General features: G+C 46.5%; 1 protein-coding gene across 3 annotated transcripts in view; it reads left to right on the top strand.

Moving 5' to 3' along the window:
- slka (STE20-like kinase a) overlaps positions 1-25100 on the top strand; it is a 35624-nt gene extending 10524 nt beyond the window's left edge. The window contains exons 3-19 of one of the 3 annotated variants that reach the window (XM_036546293.1): positions 5510-5558; positions 7845-7994; positions 8850-8922; positions 9741-9935; positions 10538-10619; positions 12197-12328; positions 12488-13573; positions 13657-13787; positions 14589-14712; positions 15232-15411; positions 18901-18972; positions 20383-20512; positions 20864-20988; positions 21130-21318; positions 21727-21852; positions 22312-22425; positions 22937-25100. In XM_036546293.1, the coding sequence (XP_036402186.1) occupies positions 5510-5558; positions 7845-7994; positions 8850-8922; positions 9741-9935; positions 10538-10619; positions 12197-12328; positions 12488-13573; positions 13657-13787; positions 14589-14712; positions 15232-15411; positions 18901-18972; positions 20383-20512; positions 20864-20988; positions 21130-21318; positions 21727-21852; positions 22312-22425; positions 22937-23083 (3105 nt within the window). In that variant the 3' untranslated portion in view covers positions 23084-25100. Of the gene's footprint in view, positions 1-5509; positions 5559-7844; positions 7995-8849; positions 8923-9740; positions 9936-10537; positions 10620-12196; positions 12329-12487; positions 13574-13656; positions 13788-14588; positions 14713-15231; positions 15412-17969; positions 18063-18900; positions 18973-20382; positions 20513-20863; positions 20989-21129; positions 21319-21726; positions 21853-22311; positions 22426-22936 lie in introns of all 3 variants that reach the window. The other 2 variants (XM_036546292.1, XM_036546294.1) reach the window with 2 other exon arrangements.
- The last annotated feature ends 1099 nt before the right edge of the window (positions 25101-26199 follow it).

Below are 26199 nucleotides of genomic sequence, written 5' to 3'. Positions count from 1 at the left end.
CCGGTCTCAGGTGGCCTCCGTGTTGGCTGAATGTGCGGCAGGATAATGGGCGATTACAAACGGCCAGGGAAAGCGTTCATGAATAAATGAGAGGTGGGGCCCAGGGTTATGCAACAGTACGCTTACTGAGTAACATAAATGGAGGACTTCCTCCCAGGATGGCTCGGAAGCCAACAGAAAAAAAATACGCAAATAGAATGCAGTCCATGATCAAAATCACAGAACAGATGGCATCTGTAACCACTCTTTTGAAATCTGACACCATTAAAAGTGCCACCGCTAGTCTATCAGCATTACGCAGTCAGTAATTGTTGTAGGTAATGACGTGTGTTGTAGGTAGCTTATGCACACATACAATTGTGGCAAGGGCAGGAGGGACATTAACCACAAGAGAAGCAGTTGTGTGGTAGCTGATACCATGATGTTTACAGAGTGGTGTCAAGTCTATAAATGCAGTCACAAGAATATATTTGTAGTTACAGTGTGGAGAAATATGTGTACATAGTCTTTGTTTTTGCTGTTATCGTGTAGCAGAATGTCTGTCCGCTCGAGGTTTTGTATTGATTTATGAATCACCTGATACTCTCTGCCTGCAGCTGTGAAGAGATTAACATTGCAATGTACCTGTAGAGGGGCGGGTAGTTCAGGTTACCTAGTGGAGTCATAAAAAGAGGTCAAAAGTTTATGCATTTGGAAATATAATCAATACGTGCTAATTATTAATGTGTGCTAATGTCTTCTAAATGAAGTTCCATGTGCTGTGTAGGGCTGAGCGCAGAAAATTCTGATGCAGAGCTGATTAGAACGATTTCAGAGTATGTGATATAAGCTGTTTTTGAGCTTTGTCCTTGAATATCTTGCATGTGTGGTTGGTGTTTATCGCATAAATAAAACATGACAGATGGAATGACATAGGATCATGATACCGAGCGGTGTGCATTTTGTCTGAGTAGTGTTCGTTTATGGAGATTTCACTAGTGAAAATGGAGGAAGTGAGGGAAATGCCTCAAGTCACTGCAGGGTCATGAGTTTTTGATTAGAGACTGATTGCCCAATTTCAGCTGCGTAATTCAAACATACTGTATATTACATGTGGAAACAGATCTGTGCACATAGCTTAATGAGTGAAAGCTATTTATGCTCTGAAAGAGGCCGGGCACAAGGCTCGGTTTCATGTGCATGAATATATCCTTTTGGATGGCGCCTGACTCCTATACTTCAGTTGTAGAGTTTAGCGTCCTTCCCAATAAGGCATGTGCTGTCTGTAGCTTGTTTTTTGTAACTGCGTACAGGAGAGCATCTCAGGTGCGGGGGATATGATCTAGTGGATCACAAGAATGGAGAAATCCCAGAATGCCACACTGTACCAACACTGAATGCTTAAGTGCAAAAGATCCACTTGCGCTGATACAAAACTACATTTTTTTTTGTGTAATTTGACATGTAATATTTAGACTAAACATCCTTTTAGTATGTTGTAGTGCAGCGTTATAGTAGGGCATGGGTTGGTGCTGGGCCACTGTTTGTGTCTTTATCTTCAGTGGCATAAGCTGAAATAAATCAATATACTGAAAACCGCACATCACAAGCACAGAGTGATACCCCTGTCCTACTGTTTGCATGCATAGATATAGCATACCCACAATGCACTCTGTGTTTGTCTTGTTACTTTCTCATTACTTGTCTGACCTTTACAAAAGTATTTACAAAAAAAAATTATGTGTTGAAAACTTTATAAAAATAATATTTTTCAAAATTAAGAGGAGCAAACATTGTGGTTGGAGTCAATGTGGCCCACATTTCATTTCATTATTCCGAATCTGAGTGTGTCGAAGATTTAATTGTGCGTTCTTTTATTGTGGAAATTTACGTTTAGAAATCATAAAAAAAATGTCTTGGGATTATTGATGTTTACAAAAGGTGTAAATCCCTTTGTCTCTGAATGCCCCCCCCCCCGTTACAATGACCTCAGAGTGTTGCTGGCCTCTGAGAGGTTACGTCCACAGTGTGGGAGGGGAGAGCGCACCACTCGGGTTTCACAGACAGCGACTGTGCGCAGGGTGTGTGTGCGCCATTGTGTCCGAGGCCACGCCCGCGCAGCGTCTCGCCTCCGGTGAAACAACAGGCCGGATGAAGGGGCCGTGTGTTCTGCCCGTGCGTTCTGCCCGTGAGCTGGGCTTCGGCGGTGTCCTGCTCCGACCGTCCTTCCACGGCCTGCACTGTAATTCACCAGAACTGCAGAGGCAGAATGAGAAACTTCCAGGAAAAGCTCATCGGGATTTTGTAGCCTTAGGGATGAATTGTAATGGTTACACTCACAGGCGAGGAACTGTGGAGGGGGAAGCGCTTCAGATAATGTGTTTTCTCAGTAGCCTGTGGTCACACTTACCTAATCAGATCAGTACTGTTTAAATCCCAGGTGGGAAAGTGCAGCACAAGAGCAAATTGCAGCCCCGCTTGGGTTTTCATGTGGCCGGTGTGGGGTGATTCATATTTTAATAGATTACTAAGTGCGCAGAGTACTTCGCTAATCTGAGGTGTGGTTTATGTAATTGTTATGTGGTACAAATGTAATCTCAGATATAGCTGGTAAATGGAAGTGACTACCAAAGGAAACTGTAGACGGTATTGGTCGGACACCTTCTCAGGATCAGCAGTTGTGTTTCCTATGTGATCCCATTGTGGCACTGCTGCTGTACCCTTCGGCAAGGTACTTAACCCAGAATTGCCTCAGTAAATATCCAGCTGTATAAATGGGTAACATGTAAGTCGCTCTGGAAAAGAGCGTCTGCTAAATGCCAGTCATGTAATGTAATGTAATGAAAAATGAAGGAAAAAAAATCGAACCATCCAACTTCGTCCACTGTCCAATTTACCAGTCTGCTACTGTGTTCCAGAATATAGTGTTTGCTTAATCAGATGTCATTTCTTGTGTAAATGTGCACGTAGTATCATAATGCAAGCAGCAGGACCAGTAAATATCAATTAGTTTTGATTTAACTTTATTGTATTAGGTTCAGAAAGATCTGTTTCTTTCTTCCTATTTGACTTGCAGTATCGTTTCATTCCAAACACTGTGTCAGTAGGTTTCTGTCTGCTTGTAATTTTCTACACTGTTGATAACGTTGAAGTTGACTTCAGTTCATTTAGGCCCACACTGTTATTACTGAGCTGACTCCTACTCACATTTCAGTTCCCTGCCTGTGATCTGAACCATCTGTGAAGACGTGGACAGACACATTAGAATTGTCTTGTTGGTTTGAGACGGCCCTGTTTAATTCCGCAATCAATAAAGTCCATACTCACACCTTCTCTAGGTTGTGAATGGTGTGATGTTTATCCACAGAAGGGAGTGATTTCTGCCCTGGGTGCCTGGGGCAGGTTTTGTGTTGATTATTACAATTACATTGTACATGCTACCAGGACCTGAGAGAGAGAGAGAGAGAGAGAGAGAGAGAGAGAGAGAGAGAGAGAGAACTGCATTACATTATCAGCATTTAGCAAACGCTCTTATCCAGAGCGACTTGCATAGGTTACAATTTTTACATGTTACCCATTCATACAGCAGGCAGTTATGGGTTAAGTACCTTTCCCAAGGGTCCAGCAGAAGTGCCCCTGCAGGAAATCGAACCAGCAACCTTTTGTTTACAAGCCCTGCCCCTTGCAACTATGCCACACTGCCACTGGTTATACTCTTTCTAGAAGCACTGTGCCCTTAAGGAGGGCTGAGAAACAGAATACATCAGGCTTAACGCTGTGTGACTGCCACACTCGGGTTCCTTTAAACGTCCATCTTCATCATCCTCTTTGTTTTGATTCTGTCAGAACATTCAGTGCAGATGAGGGAGGATGACAATAGCGTAGGATCAGAACTTTCAGTGTTCCACAAGAGGGAGGAATGCCATTGCCGTAAGATAAATCTTTGTTTAATATATTGCATCGATCATTACCAACACAGGGCTACAGCAGTGTCCAAAACAATTGAACAGTTGAACAGTTGTTGGGGAAAACACTAGCAATGTCCTGACGTGTCATGCATGCGCTAACACTGTGGTTGTGTTCGTCTGGCTCTCTGTGTGAAACCATTAACTCATCCCTGTCTTCACTGAGCTCTAGAGGCCTGCTGTGTACAGTTTTATGCATTTCAGAAATTCTGACCGAGAGTAAGGCCAATAAGTATGTGCTTCTAGTAGGCAAAGGTAAATGGCAGCTCGATGAGTTAGCACACATTTGCACTTAGCACTTTTAATGCACACAAAAGGTGGTTGTTATGATGAACCAGGGGGACACATTGAACAGATTGGTGTTTGTCGTTTGAATTATGGTCCAAAAATACCTGAATAAGCAAACACACAATTAAATAACCTCGTAGATCAAGGCTAATCCCCTCCCTAGAATAGGTGACAATCAGAATAGAACTAGAAGCTCTTAGGGAGGTTCCGGAATTAAAAGGATCTAAAATTCTTACTCAGCCATTGTCACTGGGGCATAAATGCGGTTACACTTCCTTTGCTAAAGGAAGCTGTCAGCGTGGCCTCCTCTTTGTACTGTGGCTCCCATTCTTTTATTGTATGGAAATATCGCCTCTCAGACGTCCAGATGGGCTACCACCCCACTCTCATTCTCAACGATTGTGGTCTTTAGGTTTCTCGGTGCCTTTGCCAACACATACCAGCCCACACAATCACTTCACCATGTGAAGCTCATTCACATGCGCCAAACGGAAATGTATTTAAATGGGAAATTGCACTGCAGGCAGGTCACTGTATGTTTCTGATAATGAAGCAGCCTTTCTCCACTAGGGTCTTAGCCTCTCCTGCTACCTGGAGCTGAGATCTTTAGCCGGTGATGTCAGAGGCTCCAACAGAAGGGCCTAGTTGCTGCAGAGAATGCCATGTGCTGGTAGTGCCTGCTGAAATCCACTTACATCATCTCCCATATCCAGACGCATAAATCCTTCCGTGCTCAGCTCGGCCCTTCGCACGCCAGCTCAACATTTAATAATTGAGATGCCTGAACGCCGAACAGCTGGCCTTTGAATGGCAGCCCTCGATTAATTGCTGCATTGATTGTCTGAGTGGAGTCTTTTTTTTTTTTTTTTTTTCCCTTCCACTGAAGACATTGGGGAAGAGTGAAGTAGTCTGGCTCTGATGAAAGACTATGTGCTTGTGATGTAAGAGCCTGTTTTTTGTGAGGGTAGGGGGGTCACGGGTCAGCTAAACTCAATGGAAAGTTGACTTTGCACATTCTTGCCCATGTGTCTTGATTGTTTGTTTCTTTTATGTATTTATTTTTTTGGCTATGGTGGCAGTTCCAGAATGCAGTAGCATTAGGAATCAATCACAGAATGCAAGTCTGCAAGAATGTCGCTTGTGGGCTACCAAAATCTTGGCTGCAGGATTTTGAAACAGGAAGCGGTTTAAGAGCTAACTCTTTCAAATTAACTCTCTCTTTATTTCTCTTTCCCCCCTTTTTTTTTTTTTTCTTTTTTCCGCGTTTCCCTCTGCAGATTCTGATCGAGTTCTGTGCCGGGGGGGCGGTGGACGCGGTGATGTTGGGTAAGTGCTGTTTTTAATCAATTGGGGGAAATGAAACGGGAGCCGGTGAGGCATGAGTCACTGATACCGTGTTACACTCAGTTTTCCCTCTCGACGGCTCTCTGCGGGGAAGCATTTGTGTTTGTGTTAGCCATCCCTCCCATTTGAGAAGATGCTGCAGATACGGCCACGGCGCTAATCGCATTTGAATGGATGCGGGGCTTCCTGCCTCTTGCCGTCGGTTTGGTCCAGGGCTGTAATTTGCGCAGCTCTGGTTTCAGGGGTGGTTTGCCCTGTTTTGGCGTGTCAGCATTTTCACTGTGTTCTTTGGAAGCGCTATGGATCCTCCCACAGTAGTGTTTAATTTCTGGAGTCTGTTCTGCTGATGCGCTCCGCACTGAACATGAGGTTATATCCCGAACGCAACAGGAGGTACTGTGTACTCCTTTTAACATGGCAGCAGCGGGCAGTATGCTAGCCAGGAGGCTGCAAGTTTGAATCCCCCGTGGGACACAGCCGTTGTACCCTTAACCAGCACTGTCTCAGTGAATACCCAAGTGTATGAAAGCTTACATTTTACCTATTATCCTGTCAAAGCTACCCTGGATATAAGAGTGGTATAACTTAATACATCATGTTGTGCCGTGTCCAAAATGTTTTCTCAGTATCCCTCTCCACCCTCACCCCTCACACCCTGCCCTTATCCTGCTGTAGATATCGATAGCGTGTGAAATGCCTGCAGTGTAAGTCAGCCTGGAAAAGGGCTGTGTCTCCTAGGCAGGGAAATAATAACTCATAGGCCGGGGCTGGCGGGAGGTGTGGTCACGAGGGGAACAGTCGCGGGACGTTGCGAAAGCCCTGACTCACCGCTTGGCGCCACCTGCTGCGCTGGCATTCCTGTCACTGCCCTGCCGGCCCGGTCACACGGCGGCTGTCATCGGTGGCATCCGCGGTTGCCCGGGGCAACGCGGGCTGGCTCCGAACGCGGCCAACGACAGGCACACGGCACACATTCTACTCACCTGTTCCCCGCGCTGGGAACGGCGTGTCGTGAGTCAGTGTTATGTGTACCTCATTGAGGGCTGATGTCAGCGCTGGTATTAATAGCAAGGGTGTGTCTCTGTGCTTACTTCAGTCAGGAAATGATTCTAATAGCCGTTAAAAATGCAGATGGCATTTCAGGGCGGGTTTGAAAGACTGCAAGAAGGTAGTCTTGAAAGGTTGGTTCAAGCCTGGTGTCCGTTTAAAATGCGCTTGGCTTCATTACATTTCAGATGTACATATGCGAGAAGAGGTCCTGCTTAAGTCTTGTCCTAAGACCTTGAGTAACTGGTCAAATGCAATACATTTTTGCAATACATATTTAGCAAACGTGAGTGAAATTGTATTTATTTTGGTGTTGTCATTTTTCTCTGTCCACATTAGTGTTTTAAATCATGCCCTCACACATACCTGTGTATCTCCATATATGGAAATGTATGTGTGTTAATCTTTTTTAAATCCCAGTAAAGTGTTGCTAACAAAAAAAACAAACGTATAACATCACCAGATGGCACTAAAACCACATTTACATTTGCTTTTACATTTACATATACTTATCTGGCAGAATTTCCTTCAATCTGTGATGGAAGATGGCCAGCAACACAGTTAGATACAGGAGTGCATGAGTATGTGACTACTGCAGATGATGGCCTGTTTCAGAATGAATTCAATGAGTATGTGCCTGTGTGTGTGTGTGTGTGTGTGTGTGTGTGTGTGTGTGTGTGTGTGTGTGTGTGTGCGCGCGCATCCGTGTGTGTGTGTGCATACGTGTGTGTGTGTGTGTGCGCGTGCGTGCGTGCGTGCGCATGCGTGTGTGTGTTTATGTGTGTGTATGCATGCATGTATGTGCGTGTGTGTGTGTGTGTGTGTGTGTGTGTGTGTGTGTGTGTGTGTGTGTGTGTGTGTGCACATGCGTGTGTGTATGTGTCTATGCGTGCATGTATGCGTGTGTGTGTATTTGTGTGTATGCATGCGTGCATGTGTCTGTGTGTGTGTGTGCGCGTGCGTGCGTGCGTGCGCATGCGTGTGTGTGTGTATGTGTGTGTATGCATGCATGTGTGTGTATGTGTGTGCGTGCGTGCGTGCGTGTGTGTGTGTGTGTGTGTGTATGCGTGTGTGTATGCGTGCGTGTGTGTGTGTGTGTGTATGCGTGTGTATGCGTGTGTGTGTCTATGCGTGCATGTATGCGTGTGTGTGTATTTGTGTGTATGCATGCGTGCATGTGTCTGTGTGTGTATGCGTGTGTGCATGTGTGTGTGTTTGCAGAGCTGGAACGGCCTCTGACAGAGCCGCAGATCCGGGTGGTGTGTAAGCAGACCCTGGAGGCCCTCATTTACCTCCACGAGAACAAGGTGATCCACAGAGACCTCAAAGCTGGGAACATCCTCTTCACCCTGGATGGAGACATCAAGCTGGGTAGGCATGCACTCTCCTCACACTCCTCCCAATAATAATAAGCAGGTTGCCAGTCATACACAACTACTTCTTGTGTCACCCCTTACATGTGAATGACAGTAGTTTCTCAGACGTAATAAAGTGTAGTGGGTCTGAAATAATTACAACACACTATCTAGATCAGGGGTGGGAATTTCAGTCCTATAAAGCTGCTATGTCTGCTGGCTTTCTTTCACTTGCAGCACTTAATTATTTATATGGAGTCTGTATTTGGTTGGAAAGTCACCTCACCTGGTCTCCCAGGTGGAAATCAGTAGCTAGTTTGAAATATGAGTCAAACATAGACAAGTTCTCCCCACCCCTGTGGGTAGCTGTGGAGTGAGGACTGAGCTTGTGATGTGTTTTATGTAGCACCCATGTTATTCAGTGCAATATGTCTTCATGATGGTTCTGTCACAACAGTTTGGGAATTTCTGTGAGTGAAAAACATTTGTGAAGCTCGTTCTTTTCAACTTTCAAACAATAATTGGCAACATTCGCAAAGTGTCCGGTTTGATTCTGTGTGTCTGAACTGAGAAGGAGTCCAGCCCCAGTCTGGTTTTGTGGCTGGCAGCACATTCTAGAAACAAAAAAGTTGCCGTCGCGTTAATTTATGATTGACATGGATGAATATGCTATTAGGAGAAATGTCATGAGATAAAGAACAAGCAAAATACAAGTGTGACATTGATGCTGTCATGGTCATTTAGCAGAGAGGGAAATTAATGGCAGTGTCAGCCCTCAGATGTTTGCATTCTCCAGAGGCCTGTCATGACTCTGCCTTTCCTGGTCGCCATGGCATTTGGCCTGTCCCTAATCCACAGTTTTCCATTTCAGCTGACTTTGGCGTGTCTGCTAAGAATACCAAGACACTACAGAGGAGGGACTCATTCATTGGGACGCCTTACTGGTGAGTCACACATGTGAAATATTTCCCTGTGTCACCTGTTCATGTATACAATATGCAGCCCTGGGGCTGCACACCTTTGTGATCGATGATAGATTACACTCTGCAGATATGCAGAGTGTTAACATGTGAAATAGAGTAATAGACAGATGGTATGGTATTCTTGCTTTAGGATATTAGTGCCTCTCTTGGTGTCTTATAGTTGGCAGGAAACAAGGAAAACTTATTCTGAGTAAATATCACATTTGAGGCTTGGCTTTTTAGGTCCCCTCCCTCAGGTTGTGTCAGTCAGTGCTGTGCCCCCTCCCTGGGAGTGTGTCAGTCAGTGCTGTGTCCCCTCCCTGGGAGTGTGTCAGTCAGTGCTGTGCCCCCTCCCTGGGAGTGTGTCAGTCAGTGCTGTGCCCCCTCCCTGGGAGTGTGTCAGTCAGTGCTGTGTCCCCTCCCGCTGAGTCTGTCAGTCAGTGCTGTGCCCCCTCCCTGGGAGTGTGTCAGTCAGTGCTGTGCCCCCTCCCTGGGAGTGTGTCAGTCACTGCTGTGCCCCCTCCCTGGGAGTGTGTCAGTCAGTGCTGTGCCCCCTCCCTGGGAGTGTGTCAGTCAGTGCTGTGTCCCCTCCCGCTGAGTCTGTCAGTCAGTGCTGTGCCCCCTCCCTGGGAGTGTGTCAGTCAGTGCTGTGCCCCCTCCCTGGGAGTCTGTCAGTCAGTGCTGTGCCCCCTCCCTGGGAGTGTGTCAGTCAGTGCTGTGCCCCCTCCCGCTGAGTCTGTCAGTCAGTGCTGTGTCCCCTCTCTCAGAGTGTGTCAGTCATCACTGTGTCCCTTCCTCAGGATGGCTCCGGAGGTGGTGATGTGTGAGACCTCCAAAGACCGGCCGTATGACTACAAAGCGGACATCTGGTCCCTGGGCATCACCCTGATTGAGCTGGCGCAGATCGAGCCCCCGAACCACGAGATGAACCCCATGAGAGTGCTGCTGAAGATAGCCAAGTCCGAGCCCCCCACCCTGATGCAGCCGTCGCGGTGGTGAGCATGCGCTGTGTCCAAGCCACGCCAGCGTTCGGCCCCAAAGAGGCCCTCCGCTCGGCCCCAGCCAGACTGAGACTTGAACATGTCACACTGAAGATTGTCTCTGTCCATTGGTTTTTACAGTATATTACATTATTGTCATTTAGCAGATGCTCTTATCCAGAGCAACTGAGAATTCAGGTTACAGTTTTTACATGTCATCCATTCATGCAGCCAGATATTTACTGAGGCAACTCTGGGTTAAGTACCATGCCCAGTGGTCTAGACTCAGTGCCCCAGTGGGCAATCGAACCAGCAAGCATTTGGTTACAAGCCCTGGTTCTGGAATACAGGAATACTCAGTGAAGAGGGTTTTAGTCGTGGTAGCAGAGCTCTAATAAACCCCACGGTGGCTTAGCAGGTGACGTCAATCTCTGACTCGTTTCAGTGAATCAAAAGGCTTTGCTCTCCACAGCAGAATGCTATGGCTGATTCAGTTCAGTGAGTCAGTGGTACATCGTGATAACTCCATCCGTTTTGACACACGTGAAGGCTCCCTGTGACTGGGACTTACGACGCAGAGATGGCGTTCTTGTCTAATTACCAACGCTCCTTTGCAGGTCTCCAGAGTTCAGTGACTTTCTGAGGAAAGCCTTGGATAAGAATGTGGACAACCGGTGGAGCCCCACCCAGCTCCTCCAGGTGAGAGCCCGATCGCTTGTGCCAGCCCACAGCACACAAACCACAGCGCCTTGTCTTCAGTGTGCATATGTGCTCCTGGGGAAACACCTCTCCTAGATACCTCATGCAGCGTGTCCACGTCTCATGCCGTGGAGATAACAGTGCGCCACCTAGTGTACACCCTGTGAAATTGTTTTTTATGAAGGTAGGTTTAAGAAAAGGGCGGGGCCGATAGTCTTATCCCAGATAAGGACACCCTGCTGTGAATCAAAGGCTGTACAGAGTGCGGGAACTGCCTTCTGTCCGGTGTGTGTGTGTGTGCGCATGCGTGCATGTGTGTGCGTGTGTGTGTGTGTGTGTGCGTGCGCGTGTGTGTGTGTGTGTGTGTGTGTGTGTGCGCGTGTGTGTGTGTTGAAGGTCTGGGTATTGAAGAAACTTCACCGTCTTAAGTCTGCTGTAAATATTGTTCAGAAAGTGACCCATCAGAAGAAGGTAGGTGGCTGCTGTTCAGTTCTCTTCAGTGGTGAAATACGCATATAAGTATTATTCACAGCAGTAGATTTCATTTTACTCCAATGAATGTAAATATTACACCAATCTGTGAATCACATTGGTATGACATCTGTAGAGTATAAGTGGAAAAGGGGATTACGCTGGCTAACTAAGGATGGCACCCTTCATCGTCAAACTGAAAACTGTTTTTTTCTCTGTGTAAGATCTCCTCCAGAAACAATAATTTGTGCACTTAGGCTTAATAATATCAGAGGTGAGCGTAGACAGATATTTGCTTACATGCGTATTTGTTAACGGGTAGTCACAAATTGAGTCATACAGGGTTTCTAACAGCTGTATCGGACGTGCTCAGAATTCCGGACCACCTTGACATCTGAACGTTATTACCGCGACGGGGATGACGCATTCCCCCGACAACCACGAGGATCACGCCGGTTCACTGTTACACAACGTGCTGCTGTCGTCTGAATCGGCCTCGGGCATCAGCTCCGTGCTTCTGCGTAATTCTTTGGAAATGTAATAAAGAAGGACGGAGCAGACGCAGTTCAGCGGGAAGGCACTGTCACTGCGGCGGCCTTTCATTCGGTGAGGGGCACGGCCAGTCCCAGGGCTGCCCTGCCCAGCTGCCACAAATGTAATTGCATTTGATGGGCATTTGAGTAAGTAGGAGTTCTGCTGCGTTTCTCCTCCTTGTTACCCGTGGTGAGAGATAGTGACAGAACAAACAGGATTTTGTTTCTGCGCTGGTAATACTACGGCTTACGCACGCGGTCACAATCTCCATGGAACAAAAGCAGCCACATACAGGGTTCCGTAAAAGTCCTTCAAGATATCTTCATCCTTGAAGGTCGTGGAAAAATTGTGGAAAATTGTTGAATATCTCACTGCCCTTGAAAATTCGGTGAAACTGACCCAAATCCCCCCCCCCCCCCCCCCCCCTTTTTTGTTGTATATGACTTGCATGTTATCTCAGATATCATCTTTCATTCTTTTGCTTTTGTTTTGGCTGTCTCTTTATTGTGTGCGACTCTCATGCTGTCTCAGGTGTTGTCTTTCATACTTTGTTGTGGCATCTCGCCCTGCAGCATCCCTTTGTCACCAGCGTGAATGATAACAGGCCTCTTCGAGAGCTGATCGCGGAGGCCAAAGCAGAAGTCACCGAGGAGATCGAGGAAGGCAAAGAGGAAGAGGAAGAGGAGGAGCCCGAGCCTCAGCTGGTGAGCTGGTGCCCGACGTTACACTGCAGAGGACATGAACTCCAGATCACTTATCAACAGCTTCCTTTATGGTTGTTTTTATTTTTTTTTTCCTTTTGATGTGAATTTTGTATCACAGTACAGTAACAATAAGCGTTATGTGTTTCAAATGTGCACCAGCTGGTACCAGGACACAAGCGGGCACCTTCAGATGCCAGCATCGGGAGCTCCGAGGATGAAAAGATCTCCCAGTCCACCTCCATCCTGGAGTCCGTCACGGAGAAGATGGAGCCCGATCTCACGGAGGACAGGACCAGCGACAAGCTGTCCGATGAGGGCATCGGCACCAGCGAGGTGGACAGATCCGAGAACGACAAACTGAACGAGGTCAGCGCCCCAGACGCCTGCGACGAGGAGACCGTGAACAGGGAGGCCCCGGCTGCCGAGAGCAAAGAGGAGGACACACCGGAGGTGCCGAGCGCGCCAAAGGAAGAGGGTGTCAAACCAGAGGAGTCTGTGCCAGCGGGCGTGGCAGGAGAGGAGGAGAAGGAGGAGGAAGAGGAGGAAAAAGAGGTGGAGGAAGAGGAGGAAAAAGAGGTGGAGGAAGAGAAAGAAAAAGAGGTGGAGGAAGAGAAAGAGAAAACGGCACCTGGTCCAGAAATCCCAACAGAAGGTGGAAAAGAGGGCGTTGTGGAGGAGGAGGCTGAAAGCCAGCCCAAAAGCGAAGAACAGGAGGCTGTTGAGCCTCTTAGACCTGAGGAGCCAGAGGACAAACCCATTGAAGGTCCCTTGGCAGAGGCTAGTGCTAAGCCTGAGGAGGAGAAGGCTGAGGAACCGGCTGCTGGGGAGAAGCCAGCAGAGAAGGAGGCCGAAGCAAAGGAGCCAGAGGCAGCGGAAAGCTCCGATGAAGTCCCGAAAGAGGCCAAGGACATTGCTGAGCAGCCTTCCCAGGAGCCACCCAGCGAGAATGCCGAGCCAGCCAAGCTCACTGTGACTGAGCCTGAGGAGACCCCAGCAGAGGTCACGCCAGCACCGCCCCCTGCTGGCGAGAAGGAGAAGGTGGAGGTGGAAGAGAAAGCGAAGGAGACGGAGGAAGAGAAATCCGAACCTTCCGTCACAGCTCCCGAGAAGGTGGCAGAGAAAGAAAAAGAGAAGGACTCTGACTCGGGGAGCAGCTCTGCGGCCGACAACAACAGCATCGACCTGAACCTGTCCATCTCCAGCTTCCTCACCAAGAACAAGGAGACAGGCTCCGTCTCTGTGCAGGTAACAACACCGCCCATATGAAACGCAGAATGGCATTCTCTGAATCGCATCTGCAAAGACTGAGCACTGCCTTCCCTTTTCAGGAGGCCAAGCGGCAGAAGAAGACCCTGAAAAAGACCCGCAAGTTCATGGTGGACGGAGTGGAGGTCAGCGTCACCACGTCCAAGATCGTCACGGACAACGATACCAAAAATGAGGAGATGAGATTCTTGAGGTATGGGCCTGAAATTGTAAATCATAAAGCTAGGGGTGTCAGATTCAGACAACAGATGCTGGAAGCTGAAAGGCTCAGTATGTCCAGTACAACTTCAGTAGATGTTTTTACTTTAAACTTAGGTTAAAAAGGGATAATCCAAGTGTTGAAGACCCAATTATGTGGTCGTGGGCACAACAAACCACAAGTCGTATCTACATGCTGTGTATAGAGCCCAAGTGTTCAACAAAGCAATACAGAATTTAATAGTCCCACTTCATAGCTTCTCCTCCCCAATCCATTGGCCCTCCATTGTATAAACTGAAGTAACAGGAAGTAGGAACAGTGTTCAGTGTTCTCCTTGTAAAGACATTTCCCAGATAACAAATTATGTATTCATAAACATTTATTTCATTACTGTAAGTACAACAATCCCACTCATATGTCGGGGTGTTTAATAATAGTAATGCCATTTGACTGAATTGTTACAGCTTTGTAGTAGGAACTTCAATAGGGACCTCAGTGTTTCCTTGGGGACGAAATACAGTGCTGCACCTGAGAACCATCATCTTGCACAGGTGGAAACCGAAATGTAGGCCGTTTATTTCAGGTGCATAGGAGTGATTTTAGGAGCCATTTAAGGGTAAACATCCCTAAGGCTACATATCAGGCTTTTGGTATTTGATTAGATGTGCCCTGCAGCTGTATCAGTTGGCAGTGTGTAAGGGGTGTGTGTGTGTGTGTGTGTGTGTGTGTGTGTGTGTGTGTGTGTGTGTGTGTGTGTGTGTGTGTGTGTGTGTGTGTGTGGCTGTGCTCCGACAGGCGGCAGGAGCTTCGCGAGCTGAGGCTGCTGCAGAGGGAGGAGCAGAGGGCCCAGCAGCAGCTCAGCAACAAGCTGCAGCAGCAGAAGGAGCAGATCTTCCGCCGCTTCGAGCAGGAAATGTCGGTGAGTCACTGCCACAGGGTCAGAACTACGTTTCCCATGAGCCCTTTCCACCGGTACGTCACGTGTTGAGTACCTGTTTCCAGGGCAGGTAAATCTGCCTGCCTGCTCATTCGTTGGTGATTGTGTTTATTAGAAATGCCTTTTCTAAATGCAAAACCTGTAAAAAATATAAAGATTTGAGTGAATTCAGTGTTACTATGTGAATACATTTTAGGCACTGACCAATAGGTGAGAACTGGGGGCAAAAAAGTACATCATCTCAAACTGCAGTTGTTTTTCTAAAATTAATGCATCACCCAGAATAGTGTAGCTGGTGTATAAATGTGTCAAATCCATGAACAATTTTTGTCAACTTTTCCCCACTATTTTATGCCATTGGCTCCGGTTTTCTAGTTTACAACAGCAACATCCATTGTTGTACATTCATTTTTTTTTTCCTTTGAGTCTTAACAGTTGTAGCATTTAGAAAGGATTTTCAGTGCAGTGCCTCACTCTGTGTGGTTCTCCCGGGCTCCACAGGGTAAGAAGCGCCAGTACGACCAGGAGGTGGAGAACCTGGAGAAGCAGCAGAAGCAGACCATCGAGCGGCTGGAGCAGGACCACACCAACCGCCTGCGGGACGAGGCCAAGCGCATCAAATCGGAGCAGGACAAGGAGCTGTCCAAGTTCCAGAACATGCTGAAGAACCGCAAGAAGGAGGTGAGGCGGCCGTGCCGGGGCGGTTCGCGGCGGGTGCCGCGCGGTAGGGGACGTGTTGCCATATCGGTCGGCTCTGTGTGGCGGTGCACCGCACACTGCCGGGGGCTGGCTGCGCTGTCTGGTGCTCGTACTGGTTCTGGTGCTGGTTCTGGTTCTGGTTCTGGTGCTCTTTCTCTCTCTCTCTCCTCCTGTTCATTAGCGCTGCGCTCCCGGTGAAACGGCTTGCAGAGCTTGGGGCTACTAAATGTTACAGGTGCTAATACCATTAAAGGTTGAAAGAGGTGACGGCACACCTCCTGAAGGCCTACATGTTAGACTTGGAAGCAGGTCCCTGTTTCAGCAGCTGCATGTGGTTTTATCTCCTTCAGTACCTTAGCTGGCAGTTAGATATCAGCATAGTCACTACTGTGACAATTCACCACCTGTACTGTGTTTTCAGTAGTGAAGGGACTCAGAGACTTCAGATTCCAGAACCCCATTGGAGGAGCTGCCATATGCTGTCAGCAACCAACTTCTATGAACCAATCAGTGTCTTTCTATCCGTAGCATAACATTGTGATTGGTTTGGATCAGTGAGTTATTGATGGCACATGACTGCACCAGGTTTCACGAAGCCTCATTCTCCCATCACTAGTGGTCATGCACTGAAACTGAGCAACATATTCTGAAACTGTGTTTTATAAGTCATCCTGATTTCAGGGTGGCAGTTATAATCATTATCTTAATCTCCTGCTGACACAGATGAATCTGTCACATCATTGCTTATGATTATGATCATGCTGGTGCTTTAGCGTAGCTGCTGCTTAAGGCTACTCTAGTTCAGCAGGTGCATCTTTTTGTGAAAGTGATTCTCATCATGGCTGCCGTATCATACATTTTTGGTCCCAACGCGCAATGCTAACAGTGTGTTCTGTGGAAACTGAGATGGCCCTGCATCTTTAGCCTCATCCTTTCCATGTGATGCATGTGCTTCATCTCTTTGTATCGGTGAGGTTTCCGTAGAAACTCCATGCTCTTGGCTCCATACCGTTCACATGCAGTGTGGAGGTATGGCCACCAGGGGGGTATCTCACAGGGTCTGGCAGTGTGATGTATAAGCATTGGCCTGCTCTGTGGTGATGTGGAACAGGGTTTCTCCTCTACTGAGGCTTCCATTGCAGTGTTTCATAATGCATGGCTCTCATATGGGACTGGCTGGACTGACTTTCTTTATCCCAACTGAATATGGCAACACTGGTACTCATTAACATTACAGTTACATTTATTTTCTTGTTTAATAGACTTGCAAAATGTGTCCTGATTGTGTCCAGCTAATCATAAATAATAAGTCTTATAAATACTAGTATTGCTAAATAGGACAGTTAGCCTATCCATGTTAGCATGTGTATCATATGTGAGAGGAACAATTTTAATGTTTTGATAATGGACTTAGCATGTGGTATGTGTAGCTGAATAATGTACTGTATTCTATGTGCATGTGTAACTAACGGTGACTTGTGCAGTATGTGTGAGTGTGTGTACGCTGGGTGTGGTGCTGGGTTGGGAGCAGTCACAGATGGTTTTGGGTCGATTCAGCCAAACCTTTGCATTGATTTAAAGATTTTCCTGTGGGGAAGATTGCTGTCTCTCCTGCGATGTCTGTAGCCTGATGCACAGTGAAATATCAAAGGCAGCGCCACCCAGCCAATTACGCACCCCCCCTCCAGTGCGTAAGAGCCGTGCAGAATCCTGGCGGCTGGCAGTGGAACAGAGGATTCTCAGCTCTGATCCCGTGGAGCTCAGCCCGGGCCAGGCACCCCGGGCTGAGCAGGGCTCCCTTCCAGAGCCCGTCCCAGCTCTCATTAAAACCCCACCGGCGTTCCCATACCTGAGGAGAGCGCTTTGGCCTGCTGAAAGCGATGGCTGCCAGATCAGTAGGCCAGCCTGTACAAAACCGTGCTCCTCCCTGGCTGCCTTCAGGCCTGAGACCGCCGATTTGAGCTGATATTTCATTCTGCACCAGGCAACAGTTCATAAGTCATAAGTGGATTTCCATCTATTCCATCTGGTGTAAAAGAGCTTGGGCTGAGCAGAGGCAGGACTGGGTTTCATCTCTCCTGTGGCTTTAATGATCCTCATTACTTGTGTAAAATCCCAGTAACCAATCAACTCGCTCAACTAATCACCTCCACTTCCATATTTGGGCATTTTCATGCTCTGCTGACTGGTGTCAGTCTTTCTTTGACACTGTTATGGTGGTGTGCAGTCTTTTTTTTAGTGTGTCTGTAGGCTGACAAATTGAAGAAGCAGCATAAAGTTTATCATCCATATCAGTGTCAATATGAAAGAATGTACATTGGTCTTGGAACTATGCACTACATAATGGACCTTTTAAGGTAGTATCTCAGCTGATTTGATTTTGCAGCGTTAATCTAAACCTTTCTGCTTCACTCACACATATTTAAAAACAGCATAAAGATAAGACTTGCCTGTGTGTTCCTGTATAACATGGCTGCTGTAGCAACTGACACAGACAGCAAGGAAGCATTTTCCCCACCATCTGCATGCTCACACTGTAGGTGAAACAAGAAGTGGAACTTTCACCCAAACACATGAGAAAAGAGCTCTTGAAACGTTTAAAGGAAGACCTATTGCAGACCCAGCATGGAGAGGTAATCCCATCTCCCTCTCTGTCTCACACCTAAACCCTGTCTAAAAATCTTAACCCCAGCAGCCTCTCTCACTTCAACATGCAGGACTCCCCATGATGGCCCAGCTTCCAAGCTTTTCCTCGCCTCCTCATGTCAATTCCTGGCTTGCTTTCTGAGCATTAAATATCAGAATGTCCATGTGCAAATGCTGAATAGAGTTGAAGGATCCAGTCCAGAGGGGACGAATCTCTCACTGACATAATGAAAATGTGAAAAGTACAGGGACCTTGCAGTGCTGCAGATGAAAGTGCATATGTGTGTGTACGCTCCTGCATGTCAGACACAGCATGCACAGGGGAATGGCAGTACTAACATAAGCTAGCGAGGAAAGAAAAGAAGCAAAAACGAGCAGCTACCGAACCAAAAACTCGAGCAGCTACCAAACTAAAGAGATGAGCAACTAAAAAACTAAAGCCTTGCAGCTACTGAGACTAAAGGGTCATAGGTACCGAATTAAAGGCTCACAGCTACCATACTAAAACCTCGAGCAATTGCTGAACTAAAGCCTGGAACAGCTACAGGTCTAGAGTCGAGCAGCTACCGAACTAAGGACTCACGACTACCAAAAACCTACTTAAAACCTGAAGCATGTACTAAACTGAAACCCATAGCAGGCTTCCCATGGAGTCCTACCTTGCACACAGTCCTTTCCTCTCCAGTCTCCAGTGGCCAGCTGCCCCTCAGGGGGGGCGGGGGGGGGGTGAGTGTGTGCTGTGTGGGGGTGGGGTGGGGGTTACCAGTCTGCTGCTGTTTTGACGTGTTGCTGATTTTGGGGAGTGCCGTCTCTTTTAATCCACAGGGCGTGGCCCAGGTTATGATACAGTCTTTTCAGTTGTCCTCATGTACTCTCTTCAACGCTCAGATGCAGGATGTAAGTCACCCCCTTCCCTCTTCCACCTGTCTCTCTCCCTCTCTCTGTCTCTCTCTCTTTCTGTCTCTGTCTCTCTCTCTCTCTCTTTCTCCCTCTCTCTTTCTCTCTCTCTCTCTCTCTCTCTCTCTCTCTCTCTCTCTCTCTCTCTCTCTCTGCTTGCCTCCCTCTGTCTCTAGCTCGCTCTCACTCCCTCTCACTCTCTCCCTCACTCTCTGTTTCTCTCTCTCTCTCCCTCTTTCCCTCACTCTGTCTCTCTCTCTGTCTCTCTCTCCCTCACTGCTCACATGTGCTCTTGTGGGTCCCATCACTGAATGTGTACAATAAAAAAAGGCTGTTTCGTGCAGTATATTGTATCGTGTAAGTGTAAAACCAAAACAAAAATGGCCGTTTTTTTATGTTTGTTTGTACTATACCTCATTGATCACATGCACTCTATATAAACAATAGCTTTCCTTATTTAAAAAAAGAACAAAAGCTGTACTGTGGAAAGTGAAAGTGTGACCTAACAGTCCATGCTGCCATCATTGTTTTGGTGGAATTGCGTCTGTTACGACAGCCCCCGTTTAGGCCCGAGGGGGAAATTTACGACTTCCAGGAGGAGTGAAGATCTGTGTATTTCCAGGGTGACTAATGTTCCCGTCCATAATGGCCTAACTGCCAGTCAGCAGGGTTGTGCCTTTATTGCCTTCTGGTGGCCTGAGTAAAACTCGGTGGGGTTTTAAAGCCGGGAGAAGCATCCATTTGTTGGCCATTTGGAATCAGAGTGTGAATCACGGGAGGGAATGAGATCAGCCCCGGTTAAGTTAATGCCACAGTGGTTAAGAATCAGCCACTGGTAGCGAGAAAGAAGGAAGCACATGTGAGCATGGCTGTGTTTGGTTTTGCAGTGCTGTCATTCCCTGATGCAGTGGTCTCTCTTCTGGATATTTCCTCCTGCTTGTATTCATACGTTGTTTGAAACCCTCTCCATGACACCGACTGAAGAGGCCACAGAGGGAAACTGAACCCAGCATAAAGATTTGGCTGTGGACCGGAGAAGAGGCAGTGGGGTCCAAATGAATATAGTTACCTGACATGCAAAACTGAAGAATTCCTTTACATTAATGTAAACAGCCAAATCACATGGTTAATCCGGATTTACATTTATTGTGAATAATTTTTTTTTAATAAGAAAATACTTTTTATACTGTTGTATTCCGCCACTGTCCATCCATCAGTTTGATCACTCTCATGAATTCTGAATGTCTTTTCTGAGCTGTGAAAGCAGTTGTTTCCGACCGTGTTGTGCGTGACAGTGTTTTTGGCTTGCTGTGCCTTTTGGCTGTGCTGTTCCTGGCTGTCCCTGGTGCGCTGGGCACTGTGGTGGAGGACGCTCACCCCTCTCCCCTCCACCCCCCCGTCTCTCTTTAGGAGCAGGAGTTCCTGCAGAAGCAACAGCAGGAGCTGGATGGAGCCCTGAAGAAGATCATTCAGCAGCACAAACACGAGATCGCCACCATCGAGCGCGACTGCCTCAACCACAAACAGCAGCTGCTCAGAGGTCAGAGGTCAAACGCACTCCGCACTTAATCAACACCCTGTAAAATGGTGGAAAGGAGTGTAATGTCCCCCTTTTTGAAAACAATATTGATGTAGTTCATTCAGTCTGATAGTTAGCGTATTCTACTTCCAGTGAAGCTGGTGAATGCATCATTATATTTAACATTTATGCATGTTTGTTCATGTGTGTGTGTCTGTGTCTGTGTCTCTGTCTGTGTGTGTGTGTGTCTGTGTGTGTGTGTGTGTGTGTGTGTGTGTGTCTGTATTTGTGTGTGTGTGTGTGTGTGTCTGTATCTGTGTGTGTGTGTGTCTGTGTCTGTATCTGTGTGTGTGTGCATGCTTGTCTCTCCAGCCCGAGAAGCAGCCATGTGGGAGCTGGAAGAGCGCCACCTGCAGGAGAAACACCAGCTCCTCAAGCAGCAGCTGAAAGACCAGTACTTCATGCAGAGACACCAGCTGCTGAAAAGGCATGAGAAGGTGAGGCTCTGAGGCAGACCGACCAGCTGATCCCAGTCAGCTACGATCTCTGCACTCACACAGTGCCCTCTGCAGGACAGTGGCTGAACTCCAGGCCTGCTTCGGTCTGGAGTAAATGAATTCCTCATTGTGCCTTCTCAGGAAATGGAGCAGATGCAGAGGTATAACCAGAGGCTGATCGAGGAGATGAAGAACAGGCAGACGCAGGAGAGAGGCAGGCTGCCCAAGATCCAGCGCAGCGAGGCCAAGACCCGCATGGCCATGTTTAAAAAGAGCCTGCGCATCACCTCGGCGGGAACGCCCGAACAGGACCGAGAGAAGGTCAAACAGGTCTGTGAGAAAAGCCACCGTGTCCTTACAGCTGCCCTGCAGGACTCTGCTTATATTTATGCAACAGCAAAGGTTCACTGTGTGTTTACAGTAACATCGCAGGGGCGTACTGGATCATACTGAGCATACAGTCAAAAGAAATGAGGATTGTGAAATCTATAGATCCCGAAAGATCCTGGGTAGTAATAACAATAAATCCTTGTTCAAGTAAACGCTATGGAACGTAATATACCAGCCATAAGACACGTAATGGTTACAGTCAAACAGTATTTTAACCATGGAGATTGAAAATGTTTTATCCTTGAATAGCCACTTAAAAGCTACGGAAACTCTAAATGTGCTATGCACGAGAGCCCTGTTACAGTGTAGTAGCTTGACTCTGCGTGGGTGTTGGCTCGTCTGGAGCAGTTTGCAGCCCAGGAGGAGAAGAGGCAGAAGAACGAGAGACTTCACCAGCACCAGAAACATGAGAACCAGATGAGGGATCTGCAGCTTCAGTGCGACGCCAACATCCGGGAGCTGCAGCAGCTGCAGGTACCCGCCCGGCTCACAGCACCGCCGTTCCTCCGCCTCACCGTGTCATCTCCTGCGTGCAGCGCTAACCCCGCCCCCGTTTCACCCTCTCTCTGTGTCATTTCCTGTGTACGGCTTTAACCCAGCCCCCGTTTCACCCTCTTACCGTGTCGTTTCCTGCGTGCAGCGCTAACCCCGCCCCCTGTTTCACCTCCTCACCGTGTCGTTTCCTGCTTGCAGCGCTAACCCGGCCCCCGTTTCATCCCCTCACCGTGTCGTTTCCTGCGTGCAGCGCTAACCCTGCCCCCGTTTCACCTCCTCACCGTGTCGTTTCCTGCGTGCAGCGCTAACCCCGCCCCCGTTTCACCTCCTCACCGTGTCGTTTCCTGCGTGCAGCGCTAACCCCGCCCCCGTTTCACCTCCTCACCGTGTCGTTTCCTGCGTGCAGCGCTAACCCGAGCTCCGCTCTCACTCTTTCAGAACGAGAAGTGCCACCTTCTGATCGAGCACGAGACCCAGAAGCTGAAGGAGCTGGACGAGGAGCACAGCCAGGAGCTGAAGGAGTGGAGGGAGAAGCTTCGGCCCAGGAAGAAGGTGAAAGAGAGGGAGGATCTCTTCCCCCAACCTCCGTATACACGCACGCTCACACACACACGCATGCTCACACACACACACACGCACGCTCACACACACACACACACACGCACACATTACGTACACACACACACACACACACACACACACACACACACACATTGCATACACTCACACACACACACACACACACATGATCTAGGGCATCATGCGTCTGTTGTATACATGTGCAGGAGTCTCAGGAACACAGGGCAACCTTTTACACAGTTTTGATTCATTATTGAGTTATTTGTTATCATATACAATACAATATCATAAAATCCAGTTTATAACACCTGTGTGCTTCCTCACTACCCAAAGCCCCAGCTACACTCTGCACTCTACACACTAAATGTTTGCAATTTTTGTGTGTGCCCAGAGACATACTGGTGTGTTGGTTATGTTTTGAGTGTTCCCTGAGCTGCGCACCAGTCTGACAGTAACACACCCCTGCACCTCTCCCATCTCTCAGGCTCTGGAGGAGGAGTTTGCACGCAAGCTCCAGGAACAGGAAGTGTTTTTCAAGATGAGCGGCGAGTCGGAATGCCTTAACCCCTCAGCCCAAAGCCGGATCTCCAAATTCTACCCCATCCCCAGCGTGCACTCCTCCGGGTCATAACGGGACGGGCGGGGCCACGCGGGGACACGCCTCTCTCCTGCCTTTCATCCTCACCATGGAAACGACAATCGGAGCGCTCTCATTCCGCGGGGCCTCTGGACTATTACTGGATCAGGATGGAAGAACCCCAAAGCCACAGGCTGAGTTTTATACACGATGAAGTTACTGAAGTCTGCATTGACCTTTTTTTTTATTTTCTTTTTGTGTTTTTGCTTCCTTTCAATTTTTTTATATAATCATTTTTGTAAGTTACATTAATTTGACAAAAGAAAATTTCAGTGGTCAATGAAGTTAGTGTATTTTTGTCTTTTTTCTTCCTCTGTTCTGGGGCAGTATTTTCAAATGCAACGTGCTGACGCTGTTTCTGCTTTAGCAAAAAATATTACAGTTACAGTCATTTTCAGTCATTACATGCAATTTAGATATCTTACTCTGCAAAATAATCCAGTGCCTAAAATAATTTGATTCTGTGAGTGAGCAGGCTTTTTTTAAAATTCAGCTTGCTCTGAGACAACTGCTGCTCAGTCTACCCCTGATGTTATTTGCACTAAAAGTACCTGGAAATTTGTACAAATACCATAAAAATATATATTTAACATACAAGGTGGTGCTTGAATTAATTCTGAGGCTATTGTATGCCGTTATATCTGTAATAACACAGTAGAATGTACTTTTGGTAAACTAGGAAGTGCACATTTGTAAGACGAGTCTGGAGGTCATGGTTTATTTTATATACATGTAATATATCATAGTAGACCAATAAACTGATAAACACTCCTGAGAGAGGGTGAATGAGAGACAGCATAGCACCGCCTGGGTTTGAATACTATTCTCTGAGACTGTTATCTCAGTACAGTTTGTATCTGATACATCACATTTACTGCTGTCTTTGTGTGTGTGTGTGTGTGTATATATATAACATTATGGCAGTTCTCTAGGCTTTTTGGTTACAGTTACTCTACAGTTACTTTGTTTTTTGTTTATTTTTTACTTGGAAAGCAACATGCCTTTTGATTTTTTTTTTTTTTTGTTCTTTTTTTAGATGAACTAAGATTTTTTTGTTACAGTAAATTATCAGTGCATTTATGGGGTTCCTTTTGTGTTATGCAGTTGGTAGAATTTTTTTTTTCTTCTTTTTCAAATTGAGGTGTAGAATCCTGCAGACGAGCAGGTGTGGCATGTTTGAGGGGCGGAGCACGCAGAAGGTGATATCCAGGAACGTAAGCCTTCAGCCATATCATTGCACTACTTCACACCAACTGATAATATGCAGTAATACGCTGTTGCGTATTATTTCTAAGTACAGCCTTCTCATATTTCAGCTTTTTACTCCACTCTTCTTCGTCTTTGAGCGTTTGCCCTGCACCTTTCAAAAGACATTTCAATATTTTAATACCAAATATTTTGAGTCTTGGAAGGGGGCTCTGCATGTCTTTTTTTCATGGTTACTGTTAGCTCTTAAAGGTATATATGACTTAACACTTTTATGATGATTGTTAGTTAATCACCTTCAGTTTTCTGAAATTGAATAGACAGTGTTGACTCCCTGTGAAATGTACTCTGTGGTATTATGTTGAAACATTATTTGTGTTGGACATTGGTTCTAGTGGGTTTCACGTCACTAGATTTGGGGTATATCACAGGGTATATCATTTTGGGGTTTGCTCCCATGTTGGTCTGAGGTCATTTTGATGCTGCAAGTAAAGTTAACTTTCCAAATACATCATCCAGACTTCACATTTTTGGGTAGTTAACAATCTGCTGTTAAGATCTTCGTTCTAAACTGTAACAATTGTGGAAGAGTTTTTTCATGGTATGAAAAAAACATACTGTAGACCTTAAAAGGTTGTTCTGTCTGTTGGTGATTATATGTAAATTTGACTGGTCTTACTGAAATGTTATCATTTTCATATTAAACAGGTCCTGTCCAAAACGGGGGGGAAAAAATTATCCATGTACATCATACATTTGAATGTGTTTATAAATCATCTATGCCTGAATGGCTGCATTCCTTTCACAGCTGGAGTGGAAATGCTGTGTGTCTGTTAGTTATGTACTTCTAAGTCCCAGTTAGCTACAGTTTTCCATCACTGAATTCAGACGCATTAATATATTTGCACATGCAAACAGCATTGGCAGTCATAAAAAGCCACTAGGAGGATTTGTGTAACCTGTATGATTTTGTTGGGTAACGTCAGTGTGTTCCACAATCTGAAGGTTTCAGTTATTTCCAATTTGCAGACTTGACAAGTATCTGTAATCTGATCTGAAAGTGTAAAATGAGAGACTTTTACCCTGTGGATCATATGCATTTTAAAGATCAGGTGATTTATATTTAAAAGACTTCTGTAGATTGATATTCCTGTACTGTAAATAAAACAATTACTGTATATTTAAAAGTCTGCGTTTTGTTCTAACTGCTGCACCGGCTTGCTGTACTTTGCGGATTTGGGTTACCTGTCTTTTTGCAAAGCTGTGTGAGAGCTGGTCTTGAAACACAGCCTGGCATATCAGGCGCTGAGCTTGGCCGTCACCTGCCAGACTGCCTGCCTGCCTGTCTGTCTCAGTCGTCACCCCATTTCCCTGAAGAACGTGAGAACATGGAACTGGGGAGAATAGGCAGTTCAGCAGATCAGCTTGATTTGTCTGTATCTAAACTAATGATAAAAATCGTATTAAGGTTGCTCTTCATGCATTAAAAGTATGAAATGTAACAATAGTAAATAAAGTAAAATATTTTTTAGGCCAAGTGAGCTGTGAAAGTTAAAAAAAAAAGTTACATTTACATTTTAAATTTGCACATATAAATAACTCCTACAGATGCTGAGCAGTGTGTTTACAGCTGCTAGAGCAGTTGTAGTGTAATATGGCACAGAAATGATGTCACTGTTGCCTAAATTACAAACCCTGAGAGAAGGAAGATGTGTAACGTTGCTCTTGTAGATCACTGACTTTGTGCATGTTAGTATGACACTAGAAGGTAATTGTTTTATGCTTATTTAGGAGCGGGTTTTCAATTTTAAGTTCAATCACTGTTTTACTGACTGTTCAGTATCTATTTTCCTTCCCGTAGTACCTTGAATATTGCTCTTTATGAAAGAGCCTTCCAAATAAAG

The sequence above is a fragment of the Megalops cyprinoides genome, chromosome 15 (assembly GCF_013368585.1).
Source record: "Megalops cyprinoides isolate fMegCyp1 chromosome 15, fMegCyp1.pri, whole genome shotgun sequence".
NCBI classification, from domain to species: domain Eukaryota; kingdom Metazoa; phylum Chordata; class Actinopteri; order Elopiformes; family Megalopidae; genus Megalops; species Megalops cyprinoides.
Note: the sequence above shows the minus strand (reverse complement) of the source record. Positions and strands in the feature narration are given on the sequence as shown.